The following is a 26742-nucleotide window of genomic DNA, read 5'->3' on the forward strand; positions in this document are numbered from 1 at the left end:
CAGTGAAACCTAATCTCCATCTGAAGTGTCCATTATGAGGAAATTCATGTACAGGTTGATTAGTTGTAGGGAACACTCAACACGAAAGGAAGGAATGAGGCCCTTGTCAGCCAATGGCTGTCAGCCAGACAGTAGTTGGGTTAGTGACTGCTGTCACACTTGTCCTTGGCAGGACTCGGTACATGTTTGTTGATGGCACTTTAAGGGAAGCAAGAGGTCCAGTTTGTTCTGAGAAGGCACACTGCCACTTTTAAGGCCTTTGGTGAACCATTTACATTAACAAAAACCAAGTTAAAAATCTAGGCTTTTCCAAAAGGATATGAATTCTCAGTAGGAAGTATGCTGAACAGTATACAAAGCAGAAAAGTTACGGTTCAGTTGAGAAGTGTTTGCTGATTATGTGAACAAAGGGTGATTCTTCCAGTGCTTGGAATTCCCTTGGGAGCCTTCTCAAGATACACAGTGAGACGTGTTCCAGTGCACAGGCAGCTCACCACAAAGCAGAGCTGGGCCCAAAGCCTTGGGGGCCCTTCACGTTAGCAGCATGGCACTGCTGAGCTCCAACTTACCTCCAGAACATTCACCTCACTGCAACCTTAGCCCGCTCACCTAGCTTCTGAGAACTCCCTGCTTGTTGCAAGTTACTAAAGTGAGTGTGCCAGATCTTCATTCTTGGGGTCCTTCCTGTTCCCCAGGGCTTTGTGTGGAGAAATGCAACTCCAAACCCATGATCCTGAAATTCTCGGAGGGTCAGTTACTCTCTGGACAGCTGGTGCTAACACCTGCTAGACGTGGACATCATGTAGAGCAGGTGCCAGACACTACAGGTTACCTAGAGTTACCGAGCTGCTACAGCCTTAAGGATAAAGTAGGCTTCCTGACGCCACAACTCTTCCCCTTGAAGGTTTTTTTTTCTTAAAAGATTTATTTATTTTTATTACAAAGTCAAACATACAGAGAGGAGAGACAGAGGAAGCTCTTCCATCTGATGATTTACTCCCCAAGTGAGCCGCAACGGCCAGTGCTGCACCGATCCGAAGCCAGGAACCTGGAAACTCCTCCGGGTCTCCCACGCGGGTGTAGGTTCCCAAATCTTTGGGCCATCCTCAACTGCTTTCCCAGGCCACAAGCAGGGAGCTGGATGGGAAGTGGAGCTGCCGGGATTAGAACCGGTGCCCATATGGGATCCCGACGCGTTCAAGGCGAGGACTTTAGCCGATAGGCCACGCCCTGGGCCCTATTCTTTCCTTTGTAAAAGAGTTACAGGTTGCGTCTTCACCCCATCCTCCTACAGTGCAGTCCTCGGCGTTGAAGCAGCTCCTAGCAACGCTCCTCAGAGCTGGCCACGGAGGCCTAGCCCAACCAACGGTCACTCCTGGGCATCCTGGGAATTGTAGTTCTTCCTGGAGAGCCCGGCATCTAGATTTCGGTAGATGATTGAGTAGTGGACCACAACTCCCAGAACGCTTCGCTGCAGCCTTTCTGGGAGGCTGGGCGTATGCGGGGCCCGGAAGGGGTGGACTTAAGACCTGCCGCTATGGTTGGGACAGCTTCCCGCGAGCGTTTCTGCGAAGGGAATGGCGCGTAATGGGGCCGAAATGGGTGGGCGTGTGGAGGGGTGATGTGTTGAGAAGCGCAGGGACCGAAGAGGTGACGAGGAAGACGAGTCAGGCGCAGAGATGAGGCGTCGTTGCCCATGGCCCTTTGTCTAGAAGTTCCCGCGGCGTGGAAAGGAAGATCAGGACCCATAGGAATCGCGTTGGGAGTTGTACAAAGCGGCCCTTGCGGACAAACAGGCCCTGTTCGCAACCCCAGATGAACTTTGCCTTCTCCTGACAGGGCAGGCCAACACCAAGGGCAGGGAGGAACCGCTGCGACTCCCTTCTTCCCCGTCACGCCAAGGTGGGTTGCGGGGAGCAGTCAGAGTTATCCCACCGTCTGTGAGCATCGTGTCAGAAAAACCCCAGAGGTCACACCCATGCTGGTTGAGGCTGCTCTACTTAAGCAGTCCTGGGTGCTGTCCGGGAAGGAGTTCGGCCATAGAGCCAGGTGTGCCCGCATGCTTTCTGAAGCGCACACCTGCCCCTTAAACCGCACCCTCTTTGTAGCTACAAAGGTTGGCATCGTAGCCTTGAATAAAGCCCACACCTGCCTGGTGGAGTGTCGCGAACATCAAGCCTGGTCACTCAACAAACGCCACAAGTATGCTTGCAATCACACGTTTATTTAGGCGAGCACACATCAAACAGGATGAGGGAAGCCACCAACAGCGCTTCTTAGCTTATCTGTCGTGGAAGCCTGTTGGGCGTTGACTCCGGTTTGGTGGGAGCCTGCTAGCTTCTGTGAAGCCCAACAGGTTGGCTCCGGTCTGGTGGGAGCCTGTTGGCTTCAGGTGACTGGGAGCAAGGCATGGGTTTATATACAATTCAGGGGGTCAAGCCATTAGTTGTTTACAATGGTTTTGGTTGGTTATTACTTGTTTACAAAGTATTTCCATTGGTTACTTTCACAACCATGTTTACTTAGTTTTAATTGGTTATAACTTATCTATTGGTAACACTCTGTTTTTTCTTAATTCTGCAAAACATGTTTTTTACATATTTGTCAAAACATATTTTTCTTTTTTTATCGTTTTTACCAGAACTTGTTTTTTTAACATGTTTACTTGCATTAGAGCTTCTTGACAGGAGTGATGAGAGGTGACTCCACTTTACCAGTAGTCTAGGAAGATGGAGTCACTTCTGTTCAAAAGTTCCAATATATGCACTATAGCCATTATTAAGTCACAGCATAGTTTACATAAAAGGTCTATTATTGTAACTATTTCTAGGTCATCAATCTCAGATAAAAGTGTAGTAATAGTAAGAATACAATTAAGATTATTGATAATATTACTACCCATATTTCCCATGGATTCATTTTTGTCTATACCCATTCAAGTATGTATTGATGGAGCAGTGTAGACGGACCTGGGAGTAAGTAAACACTTATAATCAGACTGTTCCTATCATGGAGTTGATTCATTCCCCAAGTGAGCGCAACGGCCGAAGCTGAGCCAATCCGAAGCTAGGAGCAGGAAGCTGGATGGGAAGCAGGGATGCCAGGATTAGAATTAGCGCCCATGTGGGATCTTGGCCGCTCCACCACTGAATCAGCTGCCTGTGAACAGCAGCAGAGGATGGTCCAAGTGCTTTGGGCCCCTACACCCAGGTGGGAGACCCAGATGAAGTTTCTGGCTCTTGGCTTTTTCCTGGCCATTTGGGAAGTAATCCAGCAGATGAAAGAGATCTCTGTCATTCTGCCTTTCAAATAAAATGTTTTAAAAAGATGACACCCACTGTATTCTGTTCAAGTAGTTCTGACGCCAGGGAAAGCACGTCATATTATCCAGAATGCTTTGCTTCTCAAATGAGTTGCTTCCTGTACCCCAGGAGGTTTTGGAAATGGCTTTGACCTCTTGAGGGATAAAGTGAAGGAAGTTCTGAAGCCTCTGTGTTCACATACTGTTAAAGATATTTGAAAAGCAAAGTCACAGAGAGAATGGGAAACAGATAGAGGTCTTTTATCCACTGGTTCACTCCCATAGCAGCTGCAACAGTCAGGACTGGGCCAGGCTGAAGCCAGGAGCTAATTCTGGGGTCTCCCACATGGGTTCAGGGACCCAAACAGGTGGACGATCCTCTGTTGCTTTCCCAGGTGCATTAGTAGGGACTTGATCAGAAGTGGAGGGCCCGGCGGCATAGCCTAGCAGCTAAAGTCCTCGCCTTGAATGTGCGGCATCCCATATGGGCGCTGGTTCTAGTCCCTGCGGCTCCACTTCCCATCCAGCTCCCTGCTTGTGGCCTGGGAGAGCAGTCGAGGACGGCCCAATGCTCTTCGACCCTGCACCCATATGGGAGACCTGGAGGAAGTTCCTGGCTCCTGGCTCCGGATCGACACAGTACCTGCCGTTGCGCTCACTTGGGAAGTGAACCATCAGACGAAAGATCTTCCTCTGTTTCTTCTCCTCTCTGTATATCTGACTTTGTAATAAAAAATAAAATAAATCTTAAAAAAAAAAAAAAAAAAGTGGAGCCTGCATGGACCCAGCATGATTGTGTAGCGGTTAAAGTCCTCGCCTTGAACTCACCGGGATCCCATATGGCGCTGATTCTAAATTTGGTGGCCCTGCTTCCCATCCAGCTCCCTGCCTGTGACCTGGGAGAGCAGTCTAGGATGGCCCAAAGCTCTGGGACCCTGCACCCGGGTGGGAGACCCAGAAGAAGCTCTTGGCTCCTGACTTCAAATTGGCCCAGCTCTAGCTGTTGCAGTTGTTTGGGGAGTGAACCATTGGACGGAAGATCTTCCTCTTTGTCTCTCCTCCTCTCTGTATAACTGTCTTTCCAATAAAAATAAATACATCTTTTTTAAAAAAAAGTGGAGCCCCTGGGAATTGAACCGGCTCCCATATGGGATTGGGCGCTGTAAACAGTGGCATAACCCATTACACCACAGTTCTGTCCTGAATGCTATATAATTTTTTTAAAAGGATTTATTTATTTGAAAGGCAGAGTTGAAGAGAGGAAGAGATAGAGAAAGATCTTTCATCTGCTGGTTCACTCCCCAAATGGCCACAGTGACCTGGGCTGGGCCAGGCTGAAGCCAGGTGACCGGAACTCCATCTGGGTCTCCCACATGGTTAGCATGGTACTTTTGCTGTTGCTTTTCCAGGTGTATCAGCAAGGAGCTGGATGGGAAGTGGAGCAACTGGGACTGAAATTGGAACCTCTGCAGGATTTAGGCATTGCAGGCAGTAGCTCAGCCTAATGCCTGCCTGTAAAATCATATTCAAAATCATATTCATTTCAAGCAAACACTTTAATGTTCTTTATTAGGGAGAATGAGCCTGACGCAGGTGGCCTTGGCATGAACCCTGTGGTGCTGCATAGGAGCTGCAGGTGGCCCCCAGAGCCTCACGATGGTAGGTGGGGTACAGGGTAAGCTGTGGGAACGTGAACACTGTCCCTCCCCACAACTGCACTAGGTGCAGACACCCCCTGCCCAAGCTGCCATGGGGGCCCAGCAACAGGTCCAACTCACCTCCCAGATGTCATGAGTAAACCCTCCCAAGCCCAAAGATCACAGGCTTGGAAGTGCCCTGGCAGACCCCGAGTGCAGGAAATACCATGGGGGCTGCGTGCCCACCCTGAGGCCTGTGGGACTGGAAGAAAGGAGAGCTTGCTGGCCACACCCGGGCCCGCTACTGCCCATGCAGCACCATTCTCCAACAGCGGAAAGCATAGAGACCTTCTGTCTCTAAATGCTGTTGGCGCCCCCGGCGACTTGGCAGACGGCGAACCCCTTGACTACACGTCTCCAGTTGGAACACGAGTGCAGTGTTCGGTTGTGTTCATGTGAGTTGCTTGCCCCCTTTTAGGCACTGAAAGCCAAGAAAGGATTGAAAGGTAAGTGGAGAGGTGGCAAGCCACCCTGACATTGAATATGGTGAAGGTTTTTCAGAAAACACATGGGGAATGCTTATGGGAAAGCTATGCTTAAGTTCTGTAATTTTTTTTTGGTGGAGAGCACTCTTTGAATTTTTTTTCCTACTTTTAGGAAATATCTGTTTATTTGGAAAGGGAGTGACATGGAGTGAGGGGAGGGAGAACGGACTTACATGCTCTGGCTCACTCCACACACACCTACAGTTAAGGCTTGGGTTGGGTTGAAGGAAGTAGCCAGGAACTCCCGCCAGATCTCCCATGTGAGGCTGGGGTGAGGTGTTGGAGACCACACTTCCTGCTGCTTGCCTCCAGGTGTGTCAGCAGGAAACTGGAATAGAAACAGAGCCAAAGCTCAGTCCCCGACACTCCAGTATGGGCCATGGGCGGCTTCATGCACGGTGCCACGCTGCCTGCACCTGCACAGACTTGCTGAAGCGCTCCATACGTGTCTTCTCCCCATCACCCAGGAATGAGCCACATCTGTTTAAGTGCTCTTGGTACAAGACTTGCTGTTTTTCCCATAATTCCACAGATAGCCTTAATCTTCTAGGATTCTCCCCTTAACACTTCTTCCTCAGTGGCCTTCAGGGAAATGCAAGAGTAAACCAGGTGGGCTTTTAGGGAACACCTTCACTGAGCTCTATATGTGATTGGGACAGATGGACAGAACTAATCTGGCATCAGCTCTTAGAGAGAACCAGGGTGGGTGCCCGGGCACCACCTTACCCAGGGAGGGCTGTCAACGGGGGGGACGTGAGGAGGGTGCTGGCAGGAGAGGCATTGCCTGGGTCCGAGCAGCTCAGGTGCTTTTCTCACACTACTGCAGGTTTTTTTGAGTGGGGAGGACCAAGCTTGGGTGGGAGAGGCAGCAGACAGGAAGTTCTCTTGGAAACCTGCCGCTCATCCCCTGAGACTTCAGTTCTGTCCCCGGGGAGTGTCAGCAAGGCCTTGCGTCCATGGCAGTGATGGCAGCGCGTGGCCTGAGCTCCCACTCCAGGGTGAACTCTAAGGCTGGGGTGCATGCATCAAGGGTCACGCTTGTCCTTGCTGAAGTACTAATAGCTCCTTTTCTGTTCCAGGCTCCATTGATGAGGTGCTTGGTGACCTCCTGGGGGATGATAGTAAGTGTCCCTTCCAATAATTCTCTAGGTTAGGCTTTGTATTTTGCTTTTTAAGCTTTTATTTAAAAAAAAAAAAACAGACTTTTCATTTACTGGTTCACTCCTCAATGTCTGTAACAGCCAGTGTTGTGCCAAATCAAAGCTGGGAACCAAGAATTCCGTTCTCGTCTCCTACCCAAGTGACAGAGAACCAAGTGTTTGGGCTGTTTTCTGCTGCCCTCCCAGGCACATTAGCAGAAAGCTGGATTGGAAGCAGTGGGATACCTGCTGGTCATTGCAAGCAGTGGCTTCACCTTTGCCACAATACCAGCCCCGTCTCTCTCTCTCTTTTTTTTCTTTTTTTTTTTTTTAATTAGAAAGGCATATATACAGAGAGAAGGAAAGACCTTCTGTCCGATGGTTCACTCCCCAAGTGGCCACAACGGCTGGAGCTGAGCCAATCTGGAGCCAGGAGCTTCTTCCGGCCTCCCACATGGGTGCAGAGTCCCAAGGCTTTGGGCCATCCTCGACTGCTTTCCCAGGCCACAAGCAGGAAGCTAGATGGGAAATGGGGCTGCCAGGATTAGAACCGGTGTCCATATGGGATGCCGGGCGTGCAAGGCGAGGACTTTAGCCGCTACACAATCGCGCTGGGCTTGAGAAGAATCTTCTATGCTCCAGTTCACTCCCTCAATGCCTGCAGCAGCCAGGACTGGGCCAGGCTGATGCCCGGGAGCCAGGAATTCCATCTTCCTCTCCCACATGGGTGGCGGGGCCCTAGTACTAGTTCCTGGATCATCTGCTGCTCTCCCACATGAGCAGGATCTGAGGTGGTGCCCTGGGACTTGAACCGGCGCTCCAGTACGTGATGCAAGCATCTCTAAGTGGCAACTTAACCTGTGCCTCGATGGTAGCCCCTTATTCCCACCTTGAGTGAGTGTCGAGTGGCTGTCTGACTGTGCCTGTGATGTGTGTGAGCATCTTTGTGTGTGTCGGCCGTGTTAGTGGTCACCTTGGAAACCTGCAGTTGGGTTACTTGAGTCCTTCCTGTGTCTACCACGTGGCTCGCTCCTCCTTGGTGTTCCAGGCACTATACTGAGGAGCCGGGCTGTGGGGCCCTGTAGGCACAGACCCCCCCCAATGTGCCCCAGCCTACACTCTGGGGCTGTGACAGTGTCCTAGTCACAACCTGGGCTGTGGTCAGGGTGAGTCTTCCTTTGCCTCCTGCTGGCACTGCAGGTTGACTTACACCTTGCAGTCTCACAGTGCCACCCCATTCAGAGTAGGGTGCCGTGCCCAGCTGAGTGATGACTTCTCCACCTTTGTCTTTCCTTGCCAGTGTCATTCCCTGAGAAGTCCGTGACCCGAGCTGCACATGGCAGAGACACCGCAGGTGCACCTCGAGGACTTGCTTCAAAGGCTGGAGCCGAGTAAGACAGGACCGCCGGGCTGGGGCCCGCTGGCCCCCTTGCGCTCATTGTACCCCGATTTTGAGATCCCAAATCATCAGGAGTGTGAAGTCGATGCAGACACATAGGGGCAGTTTATTCGGGCTAGCCTAGGCTCTCAGCCATCACCCCAGTGAGATTTGGGAAGAGGGTGGCAGCAGCAACAACAGCAGTAGTAGCAGAAGCAGCAGCAGAAGCAGAAGGGGCAGAAGAAGTACCGAGGTTGGGCAGCACAGGGTGTTTTTACATTTCAGGCTAATTCCATTCAATTATAGTCATGATTGATCAGTTTGTTAACTTTTATTATTTTTTAATTTATTTTTTTCTTTTTAACTTTTAACTTTTTTTTAAAAAAAAGATTTATTTATTTTCATTACAAAGTCAGATATGCAGAGAGGAGGAGAGACAGAGAGGAAGATCTTCCATCTGATGATTCACTCCCCAAGTGAGCAAAACGGCCGGTGCTGCGCCGATCCAAAGCTGGGAACCAGGAACCTCTTCTGGTTCTCCCACCCGGGTGCAGGGTCCCAAGGCTTTGGGCCATCCTCAACTGCTTTCCTAGGTCACAAGCAGGGAGCTGGATGGGAAGTGGAGCTGCCAGGATTAGAACCAGCGCCCATATGGGATCCCGGCGCGTTCAAGGCAAGGACTTTAGCCGCTAGGCCACGCCGCCGGGCCCTAACTTTTAACTTTTAAAGGGCAAGTTAGCAGGCTTCTGTTGGTGGGTTTGAAGCAAACAACTTTCAAATAGTACTCACTGGTGGGCTATAGGGTAATGAGCAACTCTTCCTTAACAAGCACACCAGGGGCTCCTTCCTGAGGGGTGCTCTGCCTACGGGATCTGCCAGGTGTCACGTAGGCCGTCAGGCCTGGAGTTCACACAGCCCCCAGCCAAGCAAGCAAGGCAGAAACCATGCTCCCCACTCTTGTTCCTCCAGCCCTCGCTTCCCACTTGGCATGTACCAGTCTGACATCAGCAGTTTGCACCCCTTGCCTCAGGCCTGATCACCGAAGAAGCCTTAGGGAATAGAAAGAACCAAGCTGGAGGACTGGTCCCAGGCAGTCCTGAGCCCCGGGCATTGTCTCCTTCAGAGGCTTCCCCTGGGCATTGCTCTCTTGGGTCTCTCCTGACAGGTAAGGCCAGAGCAGTCAGGGTTGGAACTACTTGAAACAGGTCCTATGGCTTTAAGAACATCGGAACAATGCTGCATCCGGTGGCCTGTGTCCTTCCAGAGCAGCTTGTCCCGGTCCCTTCTGCTGTCCCAGCTGCTCATCCTTCAGAATCGGCTGGTGTCCTGCGGCTGCAGGCCAACGCTACCACTTCCACCCCTTTGCAGGTCCCCCCTGGAAGACGACAATCTCTTTGGCACCAGAGAAGGCCTGGCTGCAGCTAATGCTGAGGTGAGCCCATCCCCCTCCCCGATCTCAGCCTGCTCATTGACACCAAGGAGCAGTGGTGTTGGTGCAGTGACCACATGCTGTGGCTGCTCACAGATGGACCGAAACCTACAGCTTGCTATGCCTCCATGCCCTGTCAGAGCGCCTGGGTTCCATCTGGCTCCAGCCCCTGTCTGTGCAGACCCTAGGAGGCAACAGTGCTGGTTCAGGGAGTTGGGTTCCTGCCACCCTAATTAGAGAAGGCCTGGGCTGAGTTCCTGCCCTGCAGCTTTGTCTGGGCTCAGTTCCACCACTGTGGGCATTTGGGAAGAGAAGCAGAGTTCTCCATGTCTTCTGTCTCTTGAGAAAGAAAATAGTGTTGTGGTTGTTGTTTTTTTCAAAATATTTATTTGTTTGAGATACAGTGTTACGGAGAGAAAGAGAACTTCCATCCACCAATTCACTCTCAGATGACCATAGCAGGCAGGGCTGGGCCAGATGGAAAGCAGGAGCCAGGAGCTTCTTCCAGATCTCCCATGTGGGTGCAGGGGCCCGAGCACTTGGGCCATCCTCCGATGCTTTCCCAGGCACATTGACAGGATGCTAGATTAGAAATGGAGCAGCTGGGATTCAAACCAGTGTCCATACCAAGTGCTGTGGCAAAGACAGCAACTCAACCCACTATGCCACAACACTATCCCCAAGAAGATAATGTTTAAAAAGAAATCCCTGTAAGTGTAGTACAATACATAAAACCTAAGGGCTTCCAAAGCCGTGTCCTAGCTCCCATCCCTGCCACAGGCTGGAGGATAGAGCTTGATCCACTGTCAGAGTCTAGGATATTGCCCCTTCCCTTAAAAAGCCCAGAGCATTCAGGCACCTGGATAGAAAGTAACCTGATGGGTCCTGTGGTGGCAGTGTCTATCCAGGTGAGCGGCACTCACTGGGCCTCTGTCTCAGGGCGCGTCTGACGTGCAATGACCAGCCCCTGACGGAGGCACTAAAGGACCCCTCCTGTGCCACCCCATTGGCTCAGCTCTGCCTCTGCTAAGCCCTCTATACTGCCAGAGGCAGTGGGCTAGGGGCTGGGACCCCAAGTGTCGCCCTGGACTGACCTGTGTCCTTGACCTTCTTGTGGCCTTAGGTTTCAGATGTCTCAGATGCCGACCCTCAGGCCTTGCTCCAGGTAATGAAACTGCAGGTTCTCAGTAGGTCTGACGGGGTGACGCTGCTGGACTGTCCCTTGTAAGCAGGGCTGGCAGGGTGACGTTGCTGGACTGTTCCATGTTAGCGGGGCTGGGGGCTGGGGGCGTGATGCTGCCGGACTGTCCTGCGTTAGCAGAGCTGGGGCTGCTGGACTGTTCTGTGTCAGTGGGGCTGGGGGTTGGTGGGGTGACGCTGCTGGAGTCTCCCATATCTCCTGTGAGGACTCCTGCTACTGAGCCTTTTTTTGTGCGCAAGATTGGAGTTCACCCAGGGGCTGTGGCCCTTGCCTCTCTGGGTCTGACCCATTCTTGTGGTCTCTGGAGACTGGACGGTCCCTTCCAGAGATGCCCCCTGTGAAATAGGGCCAGCGCCAGCTGCGACTCACCTGACTGGTCCCTCTGCTGCCTGTCTCCCCGCGGCAGCAGGGCGACACCAGACCATCTTCCCAAATGTCTGCTCTGAGCTTCCCCTATAGTTCCCTACGTAGCCCTGTCCAAGTGCCCTTTGGTCTAGCTGTCTACTAACCAGATCAAGTCCAAAGCTGACCTTTGCGCTGGATTTTTAAAGACACAAATGCTGGATTCACATACAAGCAGAATCCTAGCCACCTCCTCCTAGCCCCGCTTCCAACAACTGTGCCCTCTGGTCTGCCCTCGGTTCCTCAGCTCTTCTGCTTCACCTGGGCCAGAGCCAAGCTCTGGGATCCTGCCCAGAGGGGCTCTAGAGCAGCATTGCCTGCTCCCTCGTTGGGCCGTCTTTGGTGGTGGCACTAAGTCTGTCCTTCTAGAACCCACAGCAGAGCCCCCTGTGCCACTCTGCTTATTTTGGGTTCCTCAACCCTTGCTAAATGTTCTCAGCAGCGTGCTCTGTTGTCCCAGTGCTGCCCCTGGCAGCAGGCGGCAGTCCTGCAACCCTCTGACCGCTCTACCCACCGTGTTCCAGGAATTGGATGAAATGGACGCCGACTTCTTAGGCCTGAAGAAGTCTCACCCAGTCCCTGGCAGGACGGCTGCAAAGAGCTCTGGGAAAGAAATATCTTCCGGGAACCCCAAACCTGCAGACAAGTTGACAGCCAAGGAGAAAGGTGAATGGGAGGGGGCTTCTTGAGGCTGCTGCGCACCCTGGCGGCTCTAGGAAGTTTTCATGTCCTGTGAGTCTCCCAGTCAGGTGGAAAGAGCAGGCTGCGAATTGTATGTTTGTGAGTGTATGTGGGTGTGTGTGGTGCGGACGGGGGAGCAGACAGGTTGAGCATCCTCCCACCCCTGCTCCGCCAGTTCCCCAGTCATAAGTCAGGCCATTCCCGGAAGCAAAGCTTTGCAGTAGCCTCCTGAGTCCTGTTTGTCTGCAGTGGCACATGATGAGGGCAGGGAGTGGCCTTCCACACACTGTCCTGCCTGCCAGAAACCCACATGAGAACTGGGGGGTGGAGTGCCTCCCTCTCCTGCCATGTCCATGGCCAAGGGCCCTCAGCTTCCCAAGATGAAATGTAGCCAGCCCCAAGATCCTATCTGTGGTCTGGGTCAGGAGGGCCCTTGACCCATAACTGTGCATTCTTGTCCTTCCTGCAGCAGACACCATTCCTGCCAGAAGGCCACCTGCTCCAGGCAGCTTTGGGCATCAGCCCAGGAGGTTTTCCTCGGAAGGTACCAGAAACCCCCTGGGACCAACAGTGGAGCTCCTGGGACCCTCTGTTCTAAGAAAAGAGTCGCTTGGGTGGTGTTCACTTACCCGCACTCGCCTCGCTGTGGGCGTCAGAGAAGTGGAGAGCTGGGCCAGTTTAGCTGCCCTGGATGCTGGGAGGGGCTGATGTTTGGGGAACTTGATTATGAGGACTTTGAGGCCAGGCATAAAACGAAGGTTTTATAAAGTGTGGAAAGTGGCCATTTGCCTTCATGAATGCACAGATGTTTTCCTTCTGTTCTGATGCCCAAAAGACGTTTCTAGAAGGCCACATACCAGCAGAGACTGAAGGCCTGTGGGTGAGCCTGGGCCTCCCAACAGGCGTGGGGCACCTGCCTCCCTCTCCCCTCGCCATGCCCCTTGCATGACCCACCCTCCAGATACCAAGTGGCTTACACATGTATTAGAGCAGTGAGAAAGTGTGACTCAGGTGACAGCTGGCTGCCTGAGCCAAGTGCTGTCATCCAATTCTGCTTTCCTTCTGACCGGGAGCCTCAGAGGACCCACTGGCAGGTCTTCTGTCCAATGATGAGGAGGAGGTTGCCAAGAAGCCCCCCGGGATCAAGAGTAAAACATCTTCTGGCAAGGGTCCCAGCGCCCTCCGAGAGCAAGGTGGGATGCTGGGGCTGTGGCTCCTCCCAGGGGCGTACACTGTTGGCAACAGCTGATCCAGCTTCCTGCTGCTTAACCCGGGGTGGGGGCCTCAGGTCAGAGGTCAGGGAAGGTGGGAGTGGAGTGAGGGCGTGGGTAGGGCCGCAGAGACCACTGCCTTCCCGCACCCCCCATTGAGAGGTGGAAAGCTATAATCTTCCAGCCTTGGGGTCTGTCTTTCAGGCCCCTCCATTCCCCTAACTCCTGGGGACACTCCTGTCCGAAAGAAAGACGACTCGCTGTTTGATGATGGAGATGACCTCATGGCTGCTCTGGGGTTTGGGGACAGCCCCAAGACAGAGAAGAGGCTGATGGGAGAACAGTAAGCACCTTTGGGCACTGAAGTTCCCAGGCCAGCTCAGGCATGGGGATGGTGCCGCCCACTGCCCCCTGCCCCTGAAAGCCCTTCATAGCCCCAAGCTCCCACAACGTGCTCTATCCTGCAGGGAAGGGCCCCGCCCAGCCCGCGCCAAGCTGGATGAGCTGCTGGGCCGCAGCACGACCACCAGCCTCCTGGCTCGCCCAGGCACCGCAGAGCGCAGGGAGTTCAAGCTGGACAAGAAGTATCAGAGGCCGCAGGGTGAGGAAGACAGGAGGCCCGCCGCGGGCCCGCTTCTGCCCCAAGCCCGTGCATGAGCACTGTGCGAGCCTGCAGTTATCAGCCCCCCGGTGGGGGGGCGGACACAGGAAAGGGAGAGCTGCCCACCACAGCCCCCAGTGAGCAACAGCCTCACACGCAGCACTGTACACCTCTGCAACTGAGCCAGACTGGTGAGAGAGTCTGTCCCAGGCAGTTAGAATGCCGCCTGGCATGCCCCCATCCTGGATCTGAGTGCCCAGGTGACCCCACCTCCACCTCTGATGCAGCTTCCTGCTGACGTGCACCCTGGCAGGCGGCAGGCAGGTGGCCCAAGTCCTTGGGACCCTGCAATGGGAGACCTGGCTGGTGTTCCAGGATCCTGCCTTCGGCCTGACCCATTCCTGGCTGGTGGGGGCATTTGGGGAGTGACCCAATGGACGGGAAATCTTTCTCTTTCTCCCTGTCACTCTTTTAAAATAACAATGGAAAGGCTCCGTAGCAACACTCTGTAGTTGGTTGTCACAGTGAAGATATCACCTAACAGTTCTTATTCTCATTTTCATAACAAAGAGATGTTCCACCGTTGCCTGATTTACTCTCCAAATACCTGCAGCAGCCGCAGCTGGGCCAGGCTTCGTCCTTCAGTCTGGAACTCAGTCCAGGTCTCCCCAATGAGTGGCTCCTGCCATGGTCCTTGGGCCATCTCTTATTGCCCCCTAGAGCATCCCTTAGTGAGAAGCTACAAGAGGGAACGGAGTCAGGTCTCAAGCCCTCTGGAACGGGATGCGGCCTCTTAACCACCAGGTCAAACTCCCACTCTGGTGGTTTGGTTCTCAGCAGGTCTCTGTACTGTTCCTTGCCACGTGACCATGATGCTCGCCCTGCTCACTTGTAAAGCCACTGGCTCTGACTCAGTCAGTTTCCTGACCCTATGATAGAATAGGTAGCAGCTCACGGTTTGAAAAGTGCTGCTTCAGGCCCAGGTTTGTCAGTGTTGGCCATAGGTCACCTGTTGAGCGTCATTCCTATAACATGGTTACTGGGCCTTAGCTTGAGGGGTCCCGGGGCCCAGGGCAGGACAGACTCCTGGGTCCTTGCAGCCCCTGGCGGTCTGGCACTGTTGCCATTGCTTCTGGCTGAGAAGGGCACCACCGCCTGTGCCTGTGCTGGCCGGGGGCAGAAGCTTGCCACGAGGCCAGCTGATCCAATTGTGATCACGGGCTCCTTCCTTGGCAGACAAAGAGGACTCATGGGGTGACGAAGACTTCACCTTTGGGGCCTACCAGCCCACCGTGGCTGCCACCGAGGGCCGGCAGTCCCGCCGGCAGTCAGTCAGGTAAGAGGGCCTCCTAGGAGTTTGGCTTCTGTGACAGGTGCACCCTGAGGAAAGCAGCCCCCAGTGGCTTCCACCTCTGCACCTGCAGCCTTGGGCAGGGGTGCTGGGCACAAGGCACTGGGCTCTGGGAGTGTGGAAGGAAGAAGGGGGCTGCCCACACTGGACAGGGGAGGGAGACGGCTCCCCTGGAGCCTGATCTAGGATTCCACTTTGGCCCCCTGGAAGGGAAGGTGGGCTTATCTGTTCCTGAAGGCCCCAAAAGATTTCACTGTGGGGTGGCCATAGCACAGGGATTGGCAGGACCATCGTTTCAACATGATGGCCTCCCAAGGCCCTGCTCACAGACCTGCCATGGCAACCTTGACAGCACGCCCCATGCATTTGCCACAGAAAGGTGAATTGGTGAATTTGGAGTCCTATCCTAGTATTGGTATCTGTTTTGAAAAGTCATCTCACACTTGTGGGAATGTTGTTATAACAGGGCAGGTACTTCCTGCTGCCCCTTGCCCAGGCCAGCAGTGGTGAGCTCACAGCCCAGCAGCACCACCTGAGGGTCTGTGTGCAGACACTAGGGCATTTTTTCCTAATCCCTGTGCTTTCTGTTTACCTTTTAAGAAAAAATTACTTGCAGGGTTTTGTGCGTAGCAGAGCAGCTCCCTCGCTGCGATCTAATGAAAGTCAGCCCTCGGGCCTGGTGCAATAGCGTAGTGGTTAAGGTCCTCACCTTGCATGCCCAGGATCCCATATGGGTGCCAGTTCCAATCCCAGCAGCCCCACTTCCCATCCAGTTCCCTGCTTGTGGCCTGGGAAAGCAGTCGAGGACGGCCCAAAGCCTTGGGACCCTGCACCCATGTGGGAGACTGGGAAGAAGCTCCTGGCTCCTGGCTTCGGATTGGCTCAGCACCAGCTGTTGCAGCCGCTTAGGAAGTGAGTCATCAGACGGAAGATCTTCCGCTCTGTCTCTCCTTCTGTCTCTACATCTGACTTTCAAATAAAAATAAATAAATCTTTATTTAAAAAAAAGAAAGCCCTCAACACAAGGGTTTGTAAAAAAAAAATGAAAAATAAAAAAGAAAAAATGTATAAATTTTTTAAAAATTACTTATTTTACTTGAAAGAGTTTTAGATAGAGCGAGCGTGCACTTCCATCTGCTAGTTCACTCCCCAATCGGCCACAACAGCTAGAGCTGAGCTGAGGAATCAGGAGCTTCTTGTGGGTCTCCCACTTGGATACAGGGACCAAGACTTTGCACCATCCTCTGCTGCTTTCGCAGGCCATTCACAGGGAGCTCAGTTGAAAGTGGAACAGTCGGGACTAGAACCTGTGCCCATATGTGATACTGGCACTGCAGGTGGAGGATTAGCTTGTGCCACTGTAGTGGCCCCAAAATACACAGCCAGGAACTCAACCGGGATGTCCCACATGAGTGGCAGGAGCCACATAGACTTGAATCGTTATCTGGCACCCTGCCATGCACACATGGGTGGGAGGCAGAGCCAGGACTGGAACCCAGACTGTCCTGTCTCCCAGCAAGTGTCTCCACTCCCGTGCCAGCACCCACCCCTACAGAATATTTTTTTATCAATTTTAAATAGATTTATCCACTTGAAAGGCAGGATTACAGAGAGGGACAGAGAGGGACAAGGAATTGTCCATCTGCTGGTTCGCTCCCGAAACCTGGGCCAGACACTTCTGCCACGTGGGTGGCAGGGTCCTCTTCTGTTTTCCCAGGTCCATTAACAGGGAGCTGGACGCCATGTGGGATGCCAGTACTTCAGATGGCAGTTTATCGCAGCACCAGCCCCCACAAAATATTCTTTTTTTAAAATCGCATTTCATTTTATGACATCATTTCATAGGCTCTGAGGTTCCCCCAACCCCTCCCCTCCCCTCCCCCCATGGTGGATTCCTCCACCTCATTGCAGTATTACAGTTCAAATCCAGTCACGCTTCTTACACTGTAAGCATGAACCATGCATAGTGTCCAGCATCTCATTGTCCAGATCAATTCAACAGTTTCTTGGGGAGACCATCTCTGGTCTAAAAGCAGAGCTGGCAGAATATCGTTCCGACCAATTAAAAACCATAACATCACATCAACAACAGTTTACAACATTATGGAGTTAATTGACATGTATTGAGTGAGCGATATGTTAGAACATGCAAGTTCTTAACCACCTCCTGTGACTACTTCATTGACATTTCATTTTTAGTTTATATACAACTGGCTTCTATCCACCTTAAAATGGCTATAGGATACTATTCAGCTGTCTCATGTCTATTTTCATTTTTGTATTTAGCAGTTTATTGTATTGAAGCATAATTTTTACTAAACTTGGCAGATTTTAGGATAGTCCAAACTGGCTTATAACTTTAAAAAGGCATATGTCAACAGTCGAGGCACAGAACAGTTTTAGGAGGGGTGTACAGAGAAATCTTCAATACCCCACTGACGAGTAACTTATTTTCGTGTCCTACCTAGTAAGGTATGTGTGAGTCCCTGCTGACCGTTTCCTGTCTGGTTCTAAGCTTTGCTTGTTGCTCTCTGTCTGTCTATTCTAACTTTGTTGTTGTTGTTTTGTTTAGTTTTTAGGGGGCTCCGGGGTGACCCTAATGGTCATTGCAGGAGAAGGTGGGATCCAAAGCTGTAACTAAGTAAGGACCAGAGAAAGCTGTCCCTAGTCCCGAAGGGAGTTTACTGTTCTGTTTCTGCAGACTGCTTAGGGCTCCTGGCTGTTGTTCCGAAGGCATTGGACCCTGCAACGAAGGATTTGGGCTCCAACCCATGTGGGAGATTAAAAAAATATTCTTAATCCTGGGAAACTGCTGCCCCATCAGTAACAAACAGAAAACAGAATGGTTGTTGGTGACTGACTTTCTGGGGACACTCCGCCCATGGCTGTTTTGCTCTGGGTGTGTGTCCCTGGCTGCAATTGGCTTCTCCACCATGGGTGGAATGTCCCAATTTCTTATGCGGAAGTCAGGCTATCCAAAAATTCTTGTCTGCATGGATAGCACGCAGCGTGCCACTGCCCTGCAGCAGGTGCAGAGGCCCCGGCTTGCCAGGCCCCGGCCGGCTATGCCAAGTCCCCAGGAGCCATGGACTTCTCGCTGGGCTCAGCAGCCCCCAGCAGCCAAGAGAAGGGCTGTGAAGGAGGGCTGCTTCCAGGCCTCACAGCCTCTCTCTGTCTTGAAGTAGGTTCTTAGCAGAAGGTAGCCCAGACCCCAGAGGGGACCCAAGCTGCAAGCAGAGCCCACTAGCAGCCTCCAGCCCCATGCACAGCAGGAAGGGAGGCGCTGACTGGTTGGGCCTCAAGGACGACGACCTGGACCTGCTTTCTCCATCTCCCACACGGGAGACCCAACCCGGAGGCCCCCCAGGGCCCTCTCCAAGCCAGCGCTCGGCCCCAGCCAGACTGCCCTCCTCAGGGGCAAAGCCGCCTGTCGAGGGTACTGTGTGCCCTGCCAAAGCCTGCCAAGCATCCAAGCTGGGAGCATCCATGGAGAAGGAGGAGGAAGACTGGCTGACACATGCCTTGTCTCGGAAAAAGTCTCAAGGTCTAGCTAAAGAGGAGCGTGCTGAGGCCACCGGCAGCCCGGATGCAGGGGAGACAGCTGCGCACCTCATCCCCAGCAGGTGCGTGCTGGGCTGCTGTGTCTCTTGCCCATCTCACCTCCATCAAGAAGCCTGTTTGGAGTGCTTCTGGCTGTGTGCAGGTGCAGTGTGAGCCACTGGGGGCTGGTGATACTCAGGCTCTTTCTGTGGAAGAACAGGTGCTGTCCACCCCTGGGCAGGATGAGGCCCGCAGCACTCTCAGGCTGCCACACAGCCCCGCACCCACATGCTCTCTGTGACCATATGTGATCCAAATGGCGTCTGATTCTTGGAGTGTTGAGACAGGCATGGTGGCCAAGAAGTCACTGTGCAGGAAGCCACAGGGTGGTGACCAAGGGGGATGGGTCGTGAGTGACCACTGGGACAGGAGGACAGGCCAGGCAAAGCTGGGAGAGGCCATAGGAAGTGGTTTGTGACCAGAGCCCAGGAGTGGGGACCTGGTGGTGTTGTGACAGCCAAGGATATCTCTAGGTGCCAGGGTGATGTGAGGAAAGCAGAGGCCAAAAGCAGAGCTGCTTCCCGCATGGACCCTGAGAGCCAGGACCAAGCTGAGCCTCAGCCAGAGCTGAGCGGCGCTGGATGGGCGGAGACGAGGCTCAGCTTCAGCTTCACTCCAGGGTGCGTGATGTGGCCAGTGCCATCCCCAGGACAGCGTGTGTTGGCCACAGCACAGCGGGTACCGGTGGGGAAGGGCCACCCACAGAGACCCCAGGAGCTCGGACTGGGGGGACAGATAGTTCTGACAGGATGGTGGCACCAGATGAGGGCTGAGTGCATGCGGGGCCATCATCCCCTAACCTGGGCCTTGTGTCTCCCTCCTCAGCCAAGCTGTCCCTAGCGTGACCTCAGGAACAGCAGCCCACCAAGAAACACTGACTGCCAGGCCTGCTGCAGCAGGCTCCATCCACAGCCGGGGCACAGTGTGAGTGGTAGCAGCAGCCCTTGCCCAGCCTGGGGGTGTGGCATACAACACCTGCACTGGATCCATTGCTGCTTCTGGAAGCCAGCCCCATCCCCTCCAGCAGCAGTGAGACCTGCAACCTTTTTTTTTTAAGGAATTATTTATTTACTTGAAAGTCAGTTACAAAGACCGGAAGACAGAAAGAGAGTGGTCTTCCGTCCACTCGTTTACTCTCCAGGGCTGGGTCAGCTAAAGCCAGGAGCCAGGAGCTTCTTCCATGTCCCCCCACAAGGGTCATAGGGATCCAGAATACTTGGGTTGCCCTTGGCTGCTTTTCCCAGGCCAATCTCGGGGAACTGGATCGGAAGTGGAGCAACCAAGACGTGACCGCAGGCAGCGGCTTTACCCCACGTGCCACTGTGCCAGTCCCAGGGCCTGCGCCCTCAGTGAGCCGCCTGTGCCAGCTTTTTCTAGACACTCTGCAGCCCTGACATTTCCCTCCTCCCAGTCCCACTCTCTCATTCCCCCCACAGAGCATCATTCACCCTGCTCTGTCCCTATGTCTTCAGGTCACCTGTGACTTGGAACCAGGCTGCCTTGGCCCCGCCAGCAGGTGACCCAAAAACAGGAGCTTCCCCTGGAGACCTCCCTGGTGCTGGTTTGTTTTCTGCTTTGGTTTGGGGGTTTCAGCTTCAGGTGAGGGAAGGACCTGGCAGCTGGTGGTAGGGGGTTAGACATGAGTGGCGTTGGAAACTTCTAGGCCTCTTCCTACTCACTCCCTGCCTTCATGTTGCAGATCCCACAGGTGTCTTCCTGAGTTCCCAGGAACCCACAGGGCTCCCTCTACCTGTCCAGGTGGGTCTCACAGCCAGAGGCAGCACTGACAGTTAGATCTGGCACCCTGCTGGAAAAAACCTGCCACGTGTCCAATGTGACACCAGCCAGCTCCTGCAGCATCCCCTGCCAGCACCTTCCTAGACTTTGAATCTCGCAATCTTCCCGTGCCGGGCTGGAGGGGCCACTGAAGTGGAGCTGGGGGCCGGCCGTGACCGTGTCCTTGCTCCACCTGGAAAGCCTACTCTGTTCTGCTGTTACCCTCTTCCTCCTCCTCTTATTACCTTGGCGGGTATCACCTCTGACCACGGCCCAGGAGACATGGCCCAGGAGACGGTGGGAGGGGGAGCTTGCAGAACTGGATGAGTGTCTCACGTGGCCTGAAAGCAAAGACCTGTATCACAGTAGAGACTTGGCTCTGTGTCTTGGGGGTAAAGGGGGCTGCTTTTCCTGATCAGGCCTCAAGGGGGCAGTGTGCTGCTGAGCACTCAGCGGCAGCAACCGAGGCCCTCCTAGGGCTGGGCCCAGGCCAGGGCTGGGACTCAGCCACACTCTTGACCCTGCCTGACTGGCACATCTACCTTTCCCGCAGCCCCTGATCCCAGAGTCTGTGGCACCCAACTTGCTGCTGGGCACAGAGTACCAAAAGCAGCTCCTGGCAACTCAGGTGCAGCTCCAGGGAGGCACTTCCCAACTCCAAGCTGAGCTGCTGCAAAGCCAGGCCCGGCTGGCAGAGCTGGAGGCGCAGGTGAGGGCCCCAAGGCAGGGCTAGGAGGTGGGGAGAAACAAGGGACAGGTATCATGCCAGGCTGAAGGCATAGCAGCCAGGAGCACAGAGGTGAGGCTTCCCCTCCCCCCACGTCCCCGGCCCTTGCAGGTGCGGAAGCTGCAGCTGGAACGGACTCAGCACGGGCTGCTGCTGGAGAGCCTGCAGCAGCGGCACCAGGCTGACCTGGAGCTCATTGAGAGTGCCCACAGGTACCTGTGGCATCCTCCCGGGGAAGGGGGCCCACACCAACATGCTGGGAGAGGCCCACTAGGTGGGTGTCTTTCTGTGGGCAGAAGCCGTGTCAAGATGCTCGAAACAACCTATGAGCAGCGGGAAGAGCGGCTCCGGCGAGAGAACGAGGAGCTGGCAGCGCGGTGTGTGTCACAGCGCCAGGAGGCCGAGCAGGCCCGCGCGGAGCTCACGGCCCAGCACCAGCGGCGTTTGGCCACCACTGTACAGGAGAAGGACCAGGAGGTGGAGCGGCTGCGGGAGCTGCAGCGGTGAGGGCTTCGGGGTGCGGGGTGGGACAACACACAGCCTGCGTCAGCACAGGTTAGTGCGCTTGGCAGGAAGAGGCCCGTAAGTCGATCCAGCCCAGGGAAGAATTGGCCTGCCCTCCTTGTAGCTGAGAAGGTGCTCAAGGGAGTGCCAGGGTGGGCCAGGCCTTCCATAGTACCTCTGCAGCCAGCCTGTCGGGATTGCGGGTCCCTTTGCCTGTAGACAGAGGCCCCTGCTGAGTAAGAGAAGGATTCTCTTGAGGCACTAGGCAGGTGGGACAGAGAAGCTGGGGAGACTGAGGCAGCGCCACAAGGAGGAGGAGATGCTCCGGGAGCCAGAGCTGCTTCCGCTGGGGCCTGCTGCGGTGGGCGTGCCTGCTGCGGTGGGCGTGCCTCCAGCCCCGTGGTAACCCTGAGCACCCCATCCCACCCAGCATGTCCATCTTGGAAATGCGCAAGGACCACGAGGAGCAGCTGCAGCGGCTGAAGTTGCTCAAGGACCAGGAGATTGACGCCGTGACCAGTGCCACCTCCCACACGCGGTGCGTGTCACGAGTGCCTGAGGCCCGCAGCCTGGGCTGAGAGCCCCAGCTCGGGATGACCCGCTGCTCTTCCAGGTCCCTCAACGGCGTCATTGAGCAGATGGAGAAGTTCTCCAGCAGCCTGAGTGAGCTCTCCTCCCGCGTGGAGGCCTCACACCTCACTGCCTCCCAGGAGTGGGAGCTGGGCGCCCGGCAGCGGGATGAGCAGCTCCGAGGTACCAGTGACCCACCTCCTGGCGGGGGAAGGGCAGGGCTGGGGGCATGGCACTGAGCACCTGCTGGGCCCCCAGTGCTGCAGGAGCGGCTGGGCCGGCAGCAGCGGGACATGGAGGAGGAGCGCAGCCAGCTGCAGGCGGTGATCGGGAAGATGGAGGCGCGCCTGAACGAGCAGAGCAGGCTCCTGGAGCAGGTGAGCGTCCCACACAGCCCTCCCGCCACTGGCCTCCTCAGCCAGCCCTGCACACCCCCCGCCACCACCCTCCTCAGCTGACCCCTGCACGCCCCTGCCCCCCACCACTGCCCTCCTCAGCCTGCCCCCACATACCTCACACCCCCGCCCTCGCCCTCCTCAGCTGGCACCCCCACACACACCCTACGCCCTCCTGCCCCCACCCTCTTCAGCTGACTTGCTGCTCTGGCCCCTCATAGCGTCCCACCTGCCCCTTCCTGCCCTCCACTCCTCCCAGCCCCTGCCCAGTCTTGAGCACACAGGAGCCACTGGCTTTGACCAGCATACAAAACCCTGGACCCTCAGCACCCACCCCTATCAGCTGCCCTCCCGTGCCCTCCGGTACCTTCCCGTCACACAAGCTGGCCTCTGTAGCACTGCCCCCAGCTTCCTCAGTCAGGGCGGGCACATTGGAACTCCCTGCTGTCTTTCAAACGTCCTGAAGTAATGTCTCTTTCTTTGAACTGGATTTGAACATGTTTTATTTATTTAAAAAAAGCAAAATTCAGGAAATATTAGGAAATAAAAATGACCGCCAGTCAGGAATGCCACTGACATGATGCGGGTCCCATAGCCATGCCAATGAGCAGCCTCCCCTCCCCAGACTGTACCTTTTCTCTTCCTTGGGCTGATGATGCTAACAGGCCCCGTCCCTGGGCTTCTGCCATGACATCCGTGTGGGCCTTGAGTCCCCAGCCCAGCGTCGCACCCATCCTCTGTTGCTGACTTCCTTGACTGATGAGCAGCGCAGGCCCAGTGCTGTGACAGCTGTGGGGGTGCTATCCTGTGGCCTCCATGAGCCACTGACTAGCGGACCTTGGGGCAGCACTGGCACGCCTGTCTTCCTCGGGCACGGTTGCAGGAGCTGGGCCCAGGAGGCTTTGCAGGTCTGGGGGAAGGAGGAGTTAGTGGCTCTGGGGGGTGTGCGCAGCCCGCATCACAGGGAACCAGCGCTCTGGGCCCCGCCCCTGCAGGAGCGCTGGCGAGTGAATGCCGAGCAGTCCAAAGCCGAGAGCACACAGCGCGCCCTGGAGGAGCAGAGGAAGCTCGTGGCTCAGCAACTGGCCATGGAGCGGGCAGAGCTAGACAGGGCCAAGGTGAGTGCCACCCGACCCCCAACCACTGACCACCACCATCGCCCCCCGCCACCCCGGGGACACTGAGGCCGTTGTGCCCACACAGAGCGCCCTGCTGGAGGAGCAGAAGTCCGTGATGAACAAATGCGCCGAGGAGCGGCGGCGCCTGGCGGCCGAGTGGGCAGACTTCTTCACACAGCAGAAGCTGAGCAGGGAGCGCGAGGCACGAGAGGTGGAGCGGGCGCTGCAGGCAGACAGCCAGCGGGAGGGTGCCCTCGTCAGCCTGGCCAAGGTAGGGCTCACGCCTCCAGTGGGGGGAGGCTTCCTGGCTTGGGACAGAGGGTCCTGGTCACAGCTAGCCATGGAACCACAGCCATTGCATCTCACTGTAAGGTGCTGTGTGGTCCATGTTGCCCCATGCGGTCCTCTGGGCAGACCCCGGACTTGGATCCTTCAGGCTGAGCCTGCCTCGGTCACATAGCTTGTGCCTCACCCTCCTTGACCCCTCTCGGCAGCCCCTAGAGGTGAAGGAGACCCCAGAATTCCACCCCGGGCCTGGCACAGCCCCAAGCGGCAAGTTGGCCAAGCCTGCGCTGTCTCCAGGAGCAGGCGGAGCTCAAGATCAAGGCCAGCGAGCTCCGGGCCAGGGAGGAGCAGCTGGCGGCCGAGCGGGAGGCCGTGGAGCGCGAGCGACAGGAGCTGCAGCTGGAGAGGGAGAAGGTGAAGGCCGCCGCCCTGCGCCTGCAGCTCCGCACGGAGGAGGTGGAGAGCATGAGCAAGGTGCGGCGGGCTACGGGCTGCGGGCTGCGGGCGGCAAGCCCTGGCCATCCTCCCATCCCAGCCAGCCCTCACCCAGAGCCCTGCCTGCAGGTGGCCTCGGCCAAGTACGAGGACGGGGAGCGGGCGCTGCATGAGGCCCAGCAGGCGCAGTTGGAGCAGCAGGCCCGGCTGCAGGCGGTGCAGCAGCAGCAGGAGCGGTTGCGGCAGCAAGAGCAACACATGCACCAGGTGAGAGCCCGCCGATTTGGCCGCTGTCGTCCACCCCCCAGCCACCAGAACCTCCCCTGCTGCCCCCCAGACTCCTGCCATCACAGCTCACGCTTTCTCTCTGGGGACTGTGACAGGAGCATCTGAAACTGGCACAGCAGAGGCTGCAGCTCGACCGGATCCAACAGGATGTGCCCTCCAGTCTTGCACGGCTGCTTCCCAGGACCCAGGGCCCCGTAGCTGCCAGCTTGCACGGTAAATGGCCCCACCAGTCCATGGCACACAGGGCCTCCTCACTGCTCAGGTTAGAGGCCTTAAGATTTGTTTATTTGGAAAACAGCAACACGGGCCCAGCACTGTGGCTTAGTGGCTGGAGTCTTTGCCTTGCACGCACTGGGATCCCATGAGGGTGCCGGTTCTGATCCTAGTGCCCCCACTTGCCATTGCAGACACTTGGGGAGTGAGTAACTGGACAGAGGATCTTCAAGAGGATCTTCCTTCTCTGTCTCTCCTACTTTCTGTGTGTCTGACTTTCCAATGAAAATGAATAAATATTTGGGGGGGAAAAAAAGGAAGAAAAAAACAGGTGCAGAGAGAGGGGATGAGAGATTTTTTCATGCTTGATCAGCCAGAAAGGCCAAGGGGCAACAAGAAGAAATTTCAAAGTTGTATCTGTTTGAGAGTCATAGTTAGAGAGAGTAAAAGACACAGGGCTTCCATCCACTGGCTCACTCTGCACATGGCCACAGGGACAGGGCTGCGTAAGCACAGCCAGGAGCTTTATCTGGTCTCCCCATGAGTGGCAAGTGCCCACCCAGGCCGGCCTCTGCTGCTTCCCAGGTGCACCAGCAGGGAGCTGGATGGAAGTGGGAGTTGAACTGGCACCCATAAGGGATGCTGGCTCCACAGGCAACATTGCAACGTGCTGTGCCCAGCGCTGAGCCCCGAGAGGGTCTGTAACTGATCTTGATGTGCATGTGTGCAGGTTTGCCGGGTGATCTCTCCCCAGGCACGCCCATTCCCATCGGAGGACCCTGTGGTCCCCAGGGCCAGCAGCTCCGTGGCGGGAACCTTCATCCACACGTCCCTGCCCCCCACCCCGTCGTTTCCTTCCAGTCAGTTCCTGCAGATGTGTCTGTCTGACAGAAACACGTTCCCCAGGCTTTTCTGAGTGTTTGGGAGCTGGCCCTGGGGCTCAGCCGGGACCCTGGCCCTGACTCCCGCCTGGCCATTCCAGCTCTTGCAGCTCCTGTTGCCGTGGCCCCCAGCTGCAGCCAGCCCCCTGCCGGCCCGGACCCTGCACGCCTCTATGCCAGGCTGCTGCTGCTGAGGCACACAGCTGAGCAGGTGGGTGGCATCCGCCCTTGGGGCCCCTGTTCCTGCTGGGGACAAGCAGAGCCCCTCCAGCTCAAGGCAGACGCGGTAGGGAGTACACTGGGGCCGTGAGGGGCAGAAGACAGCACGCTGGGGTCGTGGGGGCGGGAGACAGCACACAGGTTACTTGTGGGCCAGGGAGACCCCCACCTGTAGGCCCCCAGCTCTGTGCAACACTGTTGGCCCAGGTCAGAGGTCATGGTCACCGGTGACAGGTGTCACCCCAAGAGCATGGCCTGAATGCTCAGTGCTATAGGCCTCTGTGCTTTGTGAGCTCTCCCCTCCCCCACCCAGGGGACGGAGGCCCCGCCCACAGGTTATAGTTGGGGCTGAGGCTGAGACAGGAAGTGGTGAGTTACTAAGCTCTGCAGCCCACAGGGTCCTCACTGGTGTGAACACATGTTCTGTATGCCAGGGCTCTCCCCTGCGCTTCCCCCCGCCTGCTGCCCCTCGCCCCCAGCCCCAAGCTGGGCCAGGGAGTGGGTAGGAGGGGACGCCCATGGCCCGGGGGTGCACCTCTCAGCTCGCAGAGATGTGATTGCTTTCCGGATCTGCCTGGCAGGACCGCGACTTTCTGGAGAACGAGCAATTCTTCCTGGAGACCCTGAAGAAGGCCTCGTACAACCTGCCCTCCCACTCAGCCTGACATCTATCCACAGGGAGTGCCTGTCCGTAGGGGGTGTGTGTCCTCAGAGGACACCCGTCCCCAGGGCACACCCTGCTGCCTTCATGCCCTGCCAAGGATGGTCCTGCCTCACTACAGCTCATCCTCACTGACACCGCTGCCCAGGTTAAAGCATCCAGCCAGGGACGCAAGGTGCAGCGGCCATGAGGGC

The 26742-nt window shown here is 55.7% G+C and overlaps 1 protein-coding gene across 6 annotated transcripts; it reads left to right on the top strand.

The window, feature by feature from the left end:
* The first annotated feature begins 1522 nt into the window (after nt 1–1522).
* FBF1 (Fas binding factor 1) lies at nt 1523–26591 on the top strand. Of its 6 annotated transcripts, none has more exons than XM_058675984.1 (30): nt 1523–1902; nt 4875–4960; nt 5417–5444; nt 6563–6604; nt 7923–8013; nt 9369–9432; nt 10553–10594; nt 11557–11698; nt 12183–12257; nt 12787–12906; nt 13129–13267; nt 13392–13525; nt 14762–14861; nt 18059–18499; nt 19302–19400; nt 19949–20037; nt 20176–20234; nt 20806–20961; nt 21091–21191; nt 21276–21482; nt 21914–22021; nt 22097–22236; nt 22312–22430; nt 23444–23566; nt 23652–23837; nt 24149–24325; nt 24416–24553; nt 24670–24787; nt 25779–25879; nt 26469–26591. In XM_058675984.1, the coding sequence occupies exons 2-30, from the start codon at nt 4958–4960 to the stop codon at nt 26550–26552; spliced, it is 3426 nt and encodes a 1141-aa protein (XP_058531967.1). In that variant the 5' UTR covers nt 1523–1902; nt 4875–4957; the 3' UTR covers nt 26553–26591. The 6 variants fall into 6 exon arrangements, with proteins under 6 accessions (XP_058531967.1, XP_058531970.1, XP_058531971.1 ...); XM_058675987.1 differs by having other exon boundaries at nt 19949–20031; nt 26469–26585; XM_058675988.1 differs by having other exon boundaries at nt 19949–19992; nt 26469–26585.
* The last annotated feature ends 151 nt before the right edge of the window (nt 26592–26742 follow it).

The sequence above is a fragment of the Ochotona princeps genome, chromosome 17, assembly GCF_030435755.1.
Source record: "Ochotona princeps isolate mOchPri1 chromosome 17, mOchPri1.hap1, whole genome shotgun sequence".
NCBI lineage: Eukaryota > Metazoa > Chordata > Mammalia > Lagomorpha > Ochotonidae > Ochotona > Ochotona princeps.

Bases quoted from the DNA above. Each gene is read 5' to 3' on its own strand.
- FBF1 (XM_058675984.1), top strand. The intron at 13,526-14,761 runs GTGAGGAAGACA...CTTCCTTGGCAG, and splicing joins GAAGTATCAGAGGCCGCAGG to ACAAAGAGGACTCATGGGGT. The intron at 22,022-22,096 runs GTGCGTGTCACG...CTGCTCTTCCAG, and splicing joins AGTGCCACCTCCCACACGCG to GTCCCTCAACGGCGTCATTG.